The sequence below is a fragment of the Akebia trifoliata genome, chromosome 8 (assembly GCF_017979445.1).
Source record: "Akebia trifoliata isolate Shusen 1 chromosome 8, ASM1797944v1, whole genome shotgun sequence".
Lineage (NCBI taxonomy): Eukaryota > Viridiplantae > Streptophyta > Magnoliopsida > Ranunculales > Lardizabalaceae > Akebia > Akebia trifoliata.
Genome location: NC_141382.1, coordinates 37,557,182 through 37,569,578, shown reverse-complemented (window position 1 = coordinate 37,569,578; position 12,397 = coordinate 37,557,182). Strand labels below are relative to the sequence as shown.

Here is a 12,397-nt window from a genome sequence, read left to right as displayed (position 1 = left end):
CTAAGTTAGTCCAGAGGCATTTAATTGAAAACACTTAACTGGTTTATTAAGTTACAGCTCAAAAATTAGGGGGCATTTAGCAAGAGAAACATATATTATAATGTATTAAGTAATTTTCCCTTGAAAATTTCCTAATCAGATCCATTTTCATATTGACCATTTTAGATGAGTGGTGTGTCTCGACACAGGGTGGAAGCCGCCTCAAACACAGACCAAAAAATTCCAAGCACATGGGCATCATCACCCTTGGCGCCACAGATGTTTAGACCATATCTGTACTTGAAACAAGCACATCTCACACCATTCCTTTCTCTACCCACATCGTCACAAGCATGACATGCCACAATCTAGCAAATTCGAGTTCCCTAGGAGGGCGAAGTTCCTTCGGGCTAGAGCACGTCGCCAACATCAAGACAGATGTGCCACCATGATGAAAAGGATTATAGTGCGTCACAATGATTCTTGATGAGTTATGGATGATAAACTTGGGTTCAATGAGAACCCACAACTGGTGTCCAACAACAAGATGCTAAAATCGGTCAAAAGAAAAGCTTTCATCTTACTCAGGACTCCATTATGTTCTTTTCATTACTCAGTCCTGCCTTTTTGGCTGAAAAAGGGTATGGTTGTTACAACTTGCCTTATAAAAATATTTCCACAGCCACAGATCATTGAACATGAGATTCTAAATGGAGATGAGTTTCTTCTCCCAGTTCATCCCATAAAGTCTAGATGACAACAAATGTCACCTAAAGCATGCAATCGATGAACTTATTTATTGATATGTATTGTGTTGTTGTTCCCAGATATGCATTTATAAAGCTCCTTCCAAGGACTTGTATATGGGCAAGCCAACAATTTTTGTAATTGGGTATACTTTCAAAAAGTCAATTCGAAGAAAGACTGTCTGTGAGGAGTTTGTACTACAAGATCTTCAGGGTGGTTTAGAAAATCATACTTGCTCTTGCCACCTAGAGTCACCTTTGGCTATTGATGTCACGAACTTACTATATAAGTATAGATGATTTTATCTAATGGATTGAAGGTAGGGGAATGATAGTAGGACGGGGGCATGGTACATAGATTAGAAGAACCTGACACCTTATGAGCTTTGTCTGAACAAGAAGTTGCTGTACTAGTAACGAACTTGTAAAATGAGCTACTTCTACAAGACAGCGATCTACAATAGAAGAGAGACCTTGCTCGTTAACTCTTCCTCAACACTTCATTTGATAATTGTAGCCATCAGAATATTTTATCCATAGAACACTTTTTTATTTATTTATGACGGGGTGTCTAGACACGTAGGCTTGACTAGTAGGAGTGAGGCAACTGGCCCCTTAGAGCACCATACCTCGCCCAAATACTCCGGGTACATGCAATACCCCACAAATCACACATTCTAAGTAAGTTGGGATAAATCCCTACGGATGGCCAACAAGGGGTCTTGAACTTAAGAACTCTCCCTTTCTAGAAGGATTCCCTGGCTACTACACGCTAAACTTATAAATTAGTAATTTTTTGCCAAGCTGGCAACACTCATGAATAGGCTCAGCATTTCCCAATGCCGGTAGAATAAGAACACATTCCCAAGTATTCTTTTCCAACACTGACCCGGCATCAACTAACGAGTGTTGGGCATAGTGGCTAGAACCTCCCTCCAAAAAGACAGAAGTCTTGAGTTCAAGCCCCCTCGTTGACCACCCATAGGGATTTATCCCGACTTACTAAGTATGTGTGGTTTGTGGGGCATTGCATATAGCAAAGGGATTATGGTGAGATATGGTGCTCTAAGAGGCCAGTTGTCTTGCCCCTGCTAGTCGGGCCTACGGGTCCGGACACCCCGTTATAAAAAAATAAAATAAAACACCAACTTGGCACCCAAGTACTTTGGCTTCATTGCCTTGGATACCAATATCATGCTTCAAGTGTGATGGATTGATCATGTTGGTGACTTGGGCAATCATCTTCCTTAATATATGCATACCCCTCAGTAAATGAAGCTAATGTAATTATTCAAAATTTGCAAGCCATCTAGTTCATGGGCTTATTAGGCTATTTATCACCAGGGAAAGGCATGGCAAAATGTAATGCCAACCTTAAGGCATGGGAAAACTAATGCCCACACCTTCCTTCCTAACACAACACCATTGTGTCACTCATGAATAGTTGGTGTTACTAACAACACTCTACAATGACTCTTCACTTTCACTCACTCTCACTCTCATTGTTGGTGTCGCCAGAATCGCCACCTTGCTCAAGCTTCCAATTTGCTTGAAGCAATCTCCACTATCATGCTCTAAGTGGCTCTTCATAACTCCTCATCAAAGGCATGCACCACAATAGCCCGAGACAAAATCATAATTATCGTAGAATCAACCCATGTCAAACCAACCCCTGAGATCTAAAAATATTTCACCATGCATCCAACAAAGGGTGATTACCAAGAACTATATTGAGGGATAAATTCTGCATCATTGACAAGCACAACCATGACTTCTGGTCTTCCCCATCTTTGTTGGTCGGCCTTTGAGACACAACTTACTCTAGTGGATGATGCATAGGAAATATTTGGTGTTGGGCACGTATGAGGGCTTTGTTCCCACACCCAGAGCTGTAAAATGTGTGGTTCACCCATGTTTTCACTTGGCATATCCTGCTGGACACTTGCATGTCTTTTGCTAAGGTATCCAGATGACTGTACACATTGGCTAGGAAGGTCAATACCAAAACGAACCTAGAACCCTTAAAAGCAAATTCGATCAACAGCAGAAAAAGCCAATTATACATTTTTTTTTCATGGAGACATTCAAAATTATATCTTGACAACCAAAAGACAATAAACACCTCCAACTGCACATTTGATTCCCTCTATACTCATCGATTGACTTTCTTCTTCTTGTGATTTTGGAAAGACCAGAAGTACAAGATTCAGTTGGCAAAGATTGAGCACTTGGAGGAATCGAAGCACAAGAATGGAGGCATTTGGTCAAGGGCATGCACAATCCCACCCTATGCGTAGATAAATGACAATAGGAATTGCACCATCTTGACAATAGAGCCCCATACTAACCCAATCCTTGTCCACTAGAAGGTGGATAGAGACACATGGTGTTGCAAATGCAAGCTGCCTAGCAACATCACTATCCCCAAGAGTGTGTGGGCAACATTACCGTGGTTTAGACACATACCACCTCAACAATGGCTGCATTGCACTCTTGATAGTATACCACCTCAGGAATAAAATGCCACATTATTGGTACTATTCCACCTCAGGGTGAAAGTCACAAATTTGGCACAAATCTCCTCCAAGGCAATAACACTCAAGGTCAAAGATCGCTTTGCTTAGGCTTAACCATTTCAGGATGAGGTAACCCACTAACACCTCAAGAATGAATTCAAATTGATTTTTGCCCACTAAGAGTGTAATGTTTTCGCGCATAGAACTAACTTTGACTAGAGCAAAAACAAGAGTGAGGGCTCACAATGTTGGCGCCACTACGAAAGCAATTTGACACTCAAACATGGTGTACTATCGTTCTAGCACCCCATCAAGGGACCTATGTACTCCACCTTGGTATCCCCATGACTCCCTCCAAACATATTCTACCACCAAAAACTCCTCTAAGGTATGGTGCCTCGCATTTGAATATCTTGGTTTTCGACCACCAAGAAAAAGGGGTAAATGAGGAATAAGATTTGGAGGCTATGAGGGGTCCCCTCAAGCACCTCCTTGTCTAACACTAAACCCGATGTGTGTCTGTTAAGTGTACAACAATTCTAGATTGCATCAAAATGGTTGAGACATTGTAGCATTGAGAAACCCCCTAGACTGAAGAAGACAATGGCGGTGTACAACCAATGAAAGTGTGCAGTGCGACCTCTACCATTGGCATAAAAAAATCAACAATGGGTTGGCGGCCCCAACTAGCAATGAGTCAACTTTGTCCCTACAATGATATGGTCAAGACTATGTAAGGTACTCTAGTTATTTTACCTCTAGATCCATATACATAAAAGGACTAAAAGCATTAGTAAGTATCCAAACATTTCAACACATTACCCCTTCCACTTTGGCTCCATGCCTCTCCTCGTCCTATCTACAAACATTATTTTTATTTCATTTGTGACGACTAAACAACCATGAACTTGGTTTAGGCATAAATCAGGCTCACCTACTATGTGTATACCAACTATAATGGACTCCAAAACATACATCCATCCTATTTCAATTTTCAACAAGCAAATTTTAGTTTCTATTCAAAACTTTTCTTACTAGCTCAATTAGAAATGACAATTAAAAAAATTTGAAAGATTGTTTTTCTTTTCTAGAAATAAAGAAATTTGCTAATAAAATATCCTAAAAAAAAAATCAAACCATCTAAAGAAACAAATAATTTTTTTTTTTTCAAATTAGTAAGAATTTAGCTAATATAAATGTCCTAAAATTTAAAAATCAAACCATCTATCCATTACAACAAACCTTAAATGCCTAAATGACATGGCATGCTACACTAACAACTAACAACAAACAACAAATCCATATGCCACTACCCTTTACCCAACGACGGAAACATCTCTTTCTGCTTCTTCCTTCTCATGTCCAATATTTTCCTGTGAGAGTTAGAATGCAACTTACTTGAGTAAGATGGGCTATTCGCTGGCCGATACTCTGGCACGAGCCGGCCTGACTTGTACCTCACCCCACACGCATTACAAAGGGTCTTTGGCCCAAGTGGTCCAGCTCTCCATTGGGGTGTCTTCTCTGCTAAACAATGCTCACACTTCCTCACCACCCCTGTCGTTGTCGCTGCTGCTCCTCCTACGCTCTTCGTCTTAATCTTCACCTTTTTGGGTTCACACCACCACCATTGCTGGCCTGATAAATCAGAAAAACAACTACGCCTTCGTCTCCATTTCTTGGTCCTTGCTTTTACAGGGAAGCGGAGGCTGTTACAGCTGCTACTACTGCTGTTTTCGAGCACTGAAACGGGGCTCTGATGCTTTGGGCCATTGTTGCTCGGCTCCTCTGAAATAATGTCAAATGTTTCTATGGATGGAAATGCATCTTTGTTCAATATCCATTCCAGTTCTTCTTCCAGCTCCACCTACAAAACAGGAAGGGAACCCAGTAACCAACCAGTCTACAATCATGTTCGAGTTGACTCAGTGACTCGTAAGCTGTCAAGGTAAGTTATTTAAAGTGTTAATAAAATGCATCTAGATTGCCCATTGACAAAATAGACTAGACTCGGTCGATATTCAGCTAACTCGTGTGAATCTTAAGCTAATATCACGACTCACCACCCGAGTTGGACCATGGAATTTTTTTTAAAGGTCATTTAGACATACCCATCCACATTTTAGTGAATATTTGAGAGACCATCGTGATTTCAAACTGAAGACATGACCTCCTTGACCTCGGTCTTCTCTTATTGACTGATAAAAATGTCCTAAATACCCTCATCTTCAATGTGCAAATTTTTATTCCCAAAACCAGTCATGTTCAACATCATATCCAGTCCATCGTTTTCAACCTCACCGTAATCCCTTATAGAAAACCCCTGTTTTTTAAGCCAAAATTTCGTCATTTTCTACTTCAAAAATCCTATATTGTTCTTCAGGTTTGAAGGTCGAAGTAGATAGAATCTCAAGGTTGAAGATGAGTGGTTTTGAGGGGGAAAAAAAATCAAGACTCTAGCAACTAAGTCATTTTTCATTAGTCCATAAGAGAAGACCCACGTCAAGGGGAAACTCAAATATTTACCACCAAAACAATGGAGGGGTATGTCCAAAACAAGAGTCGACTCACTGACTTGTACGGCGTCAAGGTATCATCATATTTAAAATTGTTAATAAAATGCATTTTAGCTTACCCATCAACAAAAATATACCAGAATCGTTCAATTTCCAGCTAACTCGGGTGACTCGTCCGAGTCAAGAGTCGACTCATATTGAGGGAAAGAGAGGGTTATAAGCTAAAACAGGGGGGGAGAGAGAGACGAGTTACTTACAGGAAAGGAACGGTGGTTCTCTTCTGAGTCGAGAATGTTGAACTCGGTTTCTTGTTGGTGGTGTTGGGTATCATTTGTGGGTTTTTTGTTGTTGTTGTTGTTCTCATCTTCTTCTTCATCGTCTCCTTCACCGAGGTCTGAGGAGAAATCAAGTAGATTTTCGATGAAAAGCGCTGCAGACTCCATTTTCTCTCTCTCTCTCTCTCTTTTCTTTGGTACCAACAAGAGGGAGAGAGAGGAGACAGAGAAGAAGATAGAAAAGAGGATGAGCTTAAAATAGGGCTTAGAATAAGAAGCAAGAGAGAGAGGTTGCTCCTTTTCTTTTGGCTTTTATTGTTAGAGATTTTATATTACCACACCATTATGCTATAACCATACCCCATTACTTTGCAACATTATGAGTACACACCATTGTTTTTTTCTTTTTAAATAATGCTGAAGTGACCTCGAGATTGTGCTTTTATCTCACTTTCTGACGTGGAAGTGTGTAAGAACCATAGATGCTTTTTATCGAGATATGAGTGAAAAGCATCTATAATTCCTATACACTTTCACATCAAGAAAGTGAGATATGAGATACAATCTTGAGGTCATTCTAGTACAATTTTTTCTTTTTTTTTTGTCTTGCTCACAAATGACATCAAAATTACTCGATGAGTCGTCTCAAACAAGACAAAACTCATCTCAAACAAGAAGCAAAGAAAAATAACAACAAAAGAAGAAGAAGAAAATCATGAATCTTGACCATGGTGTGTTCATCATTCATGAGCAATGTTGGAGTCATCTGACCTATCTCAAACAATACAAATTGTTTTCCTAAATCTATGACCCAAAAGAAAAGAAGTTCAAGAAGAATGAGAAAATTAAGAACTTCAAACATTGAGTCTTGTCTTGTTCATGAACGATATTGAAATAACTCAACTCTCAAACAATTTTCAAAACCATGCTACACACATGATTTTTAAAATGGTTCAAGACCAAGATGACTCGCTCGCATTATCTCAATATCTTTTTTGAATGGACAAGATTTTCAATGTGAATTGTCATTCGCATTGACCCGTCTAAGATTCTATATGACTCCTTTGATATTTTGAAAATATTGATAGCCAATAAAACTTGTGGGGGTATAATTACGTTTGATGACGTGAATCAATAAGATATCTCCACGCGGCCATTAATACAAGGCAAGGATGAATCAAAAGGGACATGTGTTTCTTCCTCGAAGTAGGAGAAGCCATTCGATGAGAGAGAGGTTCAGACAAGACTCTCATTCTCACTTAGCTGACTCCTCAACCTAAGCGACATGTGTAAGTACTCGAATTACTTGGTTTAACATGGTCGAAAACCTAATTCGTGGAGGAAAGATTACAAAATTAGAAAGAGAATAAGAATGGACCTAAAGTGAAAGGTCTCCTATAATATACAGTATCCTGTGAGTGGCCAATGAGAGGGTTTGAACACAATACCTCTCCCCTTTTAGAGAAAGACCCTGGTTACTACTTCAAACACTCTTTGGTTATCTTCTAATCTACCCTATTTTATAATAAAATTATAATTACTTAAATATAAATTATATTTTATTAAATAATTAAAAATCAGATTAAATGATTCATCTGGTCTAAGACAAGATATCTTGGGCGAGTCAACTTGGTACTATTGGTGGATGAGAATGAAATACCAAATTTAAAAATCGTGACTACACATCATCCTAGCATAAAATCACACCATAAGTGAAATTATTGTTTTCAAAAGTTATGCATAACACCACTTGCTAAGTTTGGGTAATTTTGAAATTTTCATTTAGGTTTTGGTGAAAATTAGAGATACCCCTAGTGTTTCAAATTAATGACAAACCTTTGACTTTGGTATTTTATAAAAAATTACTATAAAATGACTAAAATACCCTAATCTTCAACTTTTGCCAAAAACCCTTAATTTTTTCCTAAAATAAGTTGTCATCAACTCTTATGGTAAAAATGTTATTATCATTATCAATAAAAGATTTTATCTCCATCGACCATCAAACCTCAAGAATAAGATAAGAGTTTGGTAGGATGAAAACCAAAAGGTTTTGGGGAAGTAAAAAATAGTGGGTTTTGCCAAAATGTTGAAGATGTGGTTAAAGACAACTAGTTGAAGACAAGCTTGAGGAGGTTCAATAGGTTAGAAAAGTTTATCTCAAAGGCCAAAGACAACAGTTAAAGGGGAAATTCAAGGTTTCCATCATGAGGTTGAAGATAGGGTTGTTTTGGTCATTTATGTTAATCCAAGACTAGAGTCAAGGAGTATATCATTACTTTGAAAAAGCAGGGGTGGTGGGGTACCTCAAAATTGGAGTTCAAGGTTTTTGCACTAGTGGTGTGTTTCAAGTTGTTTTGTTTTTCCCCTTCTTATAAAACTTAGCCAAAGAAGGAGCTGCTAAGGAGTGGTGTATATTTAGAATATGTTGGTGTGGTACCATAATGCTCTTATTATAGTTAGGGTGATTTATACGTGCCCTATCCACGTTTTGGTCAATATTTGAGATACCCTTTGTTTTCAAACTATACCCAGGTGGCATACTCAAATGACTCCATGTCGTGGACAAGTTTGGGAATCGTAGACCTGTGGGATACACTTTTTTAATGGGGAAGTACAATCGTGTATCCTGAAGCGTATAGATCTACGATACCCGAACTTGCACGTCATTTGAATATGCCACTTGGCGAATCATATTATCACGACTCATTAATAAAACGACTTTAATACCCCCATCTTTAACTTCTAGTAAAAATATCCTTGATTTTTCTAAAAAGAAAAAAAAACATGTCTTCAAGTTCTTCAACCTCTATGGTAAATTACTAATCCATTCAACCTAGTCTTCAATCCATCACTTTCAACCTCAAATTAGCCCCTTATAGAAACCCTATATTTTTTTTATCTAAAATTCCACTATCTTCTACTTCTCTTAAAATTTCACCTTACTCATGATATTTGAAGGTCAAAGTAGTTGGATTTTTACAAAAGTTGAATATGAAGGGAATTTAACTCATTTTCTTCATTAATCTATTATACTAGACTAAGGTCAAAGGGAGTACGTTGTCGTTCTATAAACACTTGTATCTTAAATATTCACCAAAACATGGAGGATATGTTTAAATCACCCTTATTTTTATTATCTTGTAGGTAAACATGTGAAATGCATGTGATATTCATCCGACGGCTAGAAGAAGCTAGAGATCAATCAACAATCAAATTGATGACTTTTGGTGTGTAGGACAGGTCAAGGATGAGAAGAATTACTAGGGTCAATACTTGAATAATTATATAAAGTGCAATAATTGGCATAATCAGAGTGTGGGACACTTGAGATGTGGAGATAAAAGAATGATTTTGTCCCCCCCATGCTACACTAGTAAGTTGTCACTGTGTCAATGGGTGCCCATTCAATTGAAATCCCAACTAGAAGATAAGATTGTTATGTTTATTTTATTTATTTATTTATGTATTTATTATTATTATTATTATTATTTTTTTTATTTTTTTGGGGGGGGGGGTAGGAGGGGGGGAGAGAGAGAGAGAGAGTCGATTAGGGTCGGGTCTCTTAGAATCAAACATAACCAAAACCATTTGGAACTTATAGAAATCGAGAATCATAGCCGTTTAAAGAGAAATATTTTGACCCTTTCGATTTTACTTCCATTGATTTGATAATTGGAATCCGAGAAGATAAAAATTAACCAATTCTGGTTTTAGTTCCAATAGGAAGGTTCGAAACCCATCCATCGACACCCCCCCCTGTAATATAGATATAATAGACAAGCATTAGCAAAGTGCGCTCGAGGAGAATAAGAGACGTGCATGACATGGAATCACCATAGAAATTGGGATAACTATTGAAAGGTCACTAATAGATATTAACAGGGAATCCAAGGCGAAAGATAATAGAATATTAAAAGAGACAAGTAATAGTAAGTACTCCTTAATTTAAAAGAAAATCAATCATGATCCCCTAAATCATGGTAGTACATGAGATTGGGTCAATAAGGACCCTAAAAGAAAGTAGTACTTATTTATAAAAGATAAAAGGTCAAAAAATGTAGAATAAATATGATAGATTTATATAAGTCCTACAAAATTCTTCATAGTGACTGAACTTGAGCATCCAAATATCTTTGACATAGATTGTCTTATTGAATACGAGTTCGAAGCAATGAAGAAGACTAGGATATGAGTTGTTTGTGGAATGTGTTTTTTAAGGTGAGTGGATTCCGAAAGCTCTCCATTTATTTGATGTTGTTAATGGGAACAATCACAAAGTTAGCATTAAAGGTCACGGATTGCTCAATCAATGTTCAATATGGTTGAATAGGTTTCATAACATTCTAAGTAAATTTCAAATGGTCTTGCCTTACAAGTCAAATTCCCATAGCCCTAAATGGAGCACATGAAAGAAGATATGAGAAAATAACAACAAGATCATCTTGATTGTTTTGAAAAAAGGGGTGATCTTAGAGAACATCTAAATACACCAATGAATTAATAGAAAATGATGGAAATGATACTATCCTATAGGAAATAATTAGTCATGTAGACTGAAGTCTGGGAACCAAGCTTGATATGAAACCTTACACAATCGAAGTTTGGAAACACACGTATGTTAAAAGGGCTTATTTGTCAACATTGAAAAGGGGGTTCAGTTCCATAAAAAAAATTTGTCAATTATTTAAAAAAAATTCAGCACTTTTTTTAATTTTAAATTCTACACATCCTTTACTCAACCCCGAGAGGTTGGCTTAGTTGCAACCTGAGCCTTAAGAAGTTCCTTAGGAAGGTAGGTCAAATGTTCGAAACCCCACGAGAAAATGAATTCCTTGGGGCCACCCTCTAGGGTTGATTGACCCTTGACTCAACCAGTTGCACATAGGACTTTCCGAGGGGGCGGTGCATGTAACCGTGGATTAGTCTCACCCGAAGGGGTGGGGATAACATGATAAGCGGAAAAAAATTGCTATATTCCTTTCTTATATATATATTTTTTTCAAATTAATCGAATGGACCCTTTCACTGAATCATTGCCGAATTCTAACTAAGTTATTGTGATTGTAACACATGACATCTCCATTGGCCCATCATTATAAGAAATGCATGGAGAATAAATAAAAGAGAAATGATTTTCTGACGCCTCCCTTTGACACACGCTCCCATACACTCCCTGGTGTGGCATGTGCTAAAACCATATATTATTTTCATTGGGATACACAATTGCACATATTTATGGGGATGTACAATTTTGTGTATCCCAAAGGAAAAAATCTATGATTCTAGCCAATGTCAAGAGGCGCATGTGTGTGTGTGTGTGACAGAGGGGCCTTCAGAAAATAATGACTCTATATAAAATGGTTATCTAAAAAATTAAAACACATAATTCACATATCCCTCATGCTAAAATAAAAAACATATATGAGAAAGTACCGCAACTATATAAGGTTGTCTCTAAAGCCTTTACTATAATAATGAGAAAAGGCGGAATCAAATGGTTATGGTCAGATACCCAAATTTGCATTAATAAAATGTTCACCAAACTTTTATCCTTAGGATATGTTTGATTACATGGAAAATCAAAATCCACGGATTTTTAAATCTATGGAAAAACGGTAGTGGAAAAATGGAAATGATGAAAAAGTTAAATCCATTGTTTGATGCTCCTTTGAAAGAAATAAGAGGGAGAAAAAGACGAAGATGATGAGGAAGAGGGAGGGGAGAGGATGTGACGGTAGTAGTGGTGACATCGACGAAGGTAAGTGAGGAAGAAGAGGGAAGGACATGGCGGCAGCGACAGAGGCGGAGGTGAGGGAAGAAGAGAGAGAGAGAGAGAGAGAGAGAGAGAGAGAGAGAGAGAGAAATGGTGACCAGTAATGGTGATGGCGACGACAACGACGATGTCAATGACAGTGAGATTGAGTGTGATGGTGGTGGTGGGGAAGAATAAGATATTTTTGGGATGGAAAGTTTTGATGAATTTCACTTTCCACCTATATAGGTGGGAAAGTGAAATCCATGTTTTGGTGGGCTTTTTGATTGGGTGGAAAATAAATTTTCATGGACATGTGTAATTAAACAAATGAAAAATGTCATTTTTCATGGAAATTGATTTTTCACCCTCTTTTTCATATGCAATCAAACATACCCTTAATCTCTTGACAATAAACCTTTAATTTTCCCAAAGATTATTCATAACAACATTGGATTTTGAGGCCAATATCACTCCTCACAATACCACTTTTTTGTGCAATATGATAACTTACTTGATTTTTGACCAAAGCCCAAAGTCGTCACTGAAGCATTCACCAAAGCCCAAAGGGGTATTTTTTAATTGGGCAACAGGTATCCGTTGACTTGTG

The 12,397-nt window shown here is 37.7% G+C and overlaps 1 protein-coding gene across 1 annotated transcript; it reads right to left on the bottom strand.

The window, feature by feature from the left end:
* Positions 1 to 4,382: 4,382 nt before the first annotated feature.
* GATA1 (GATA transcription factor 1) lies at positions 4,383 to 6,322 on the bottom strand. The gene is made up of 2 exons (XM_086451723.1): positions 6,015 to 6,322; positions 4,383 to 5,108 (listed from the first exon to the last, which is right to left on the bottom strand). Exons 1-2 carry the CDS (start codon positions 6,198 to 6,200, stop codon positions 4,551 to 4,553), a joined length of 744 nt encoding a protein of 247 aa, XP_086307849.1. The 5' UTR covers positions 6,201 to 6,322; the 3' UTR covers positions 4,383 to 4,550.
* Positions 6,323 to 12,397: the final 6,075 nt, after the last annotated feature.

Bases quoted from the DNA above. Each gene is read 5' to 3' on its own strand.
- GATA1 (XM_086451723.1), bottom strand. From the start codon at position 6,200: ATGGAGTCTGCAGCGCTTTTCATCGAAAATCTACTTGATTTCTCCTCA. The intron at 5,109-6,014 runs GTAAGTAACTCG...CCTGTTTTGTAG, and splicing joins AGAACCACCGTTCCTTTCCT to GTGGAGCTGGAAGAAGAACT.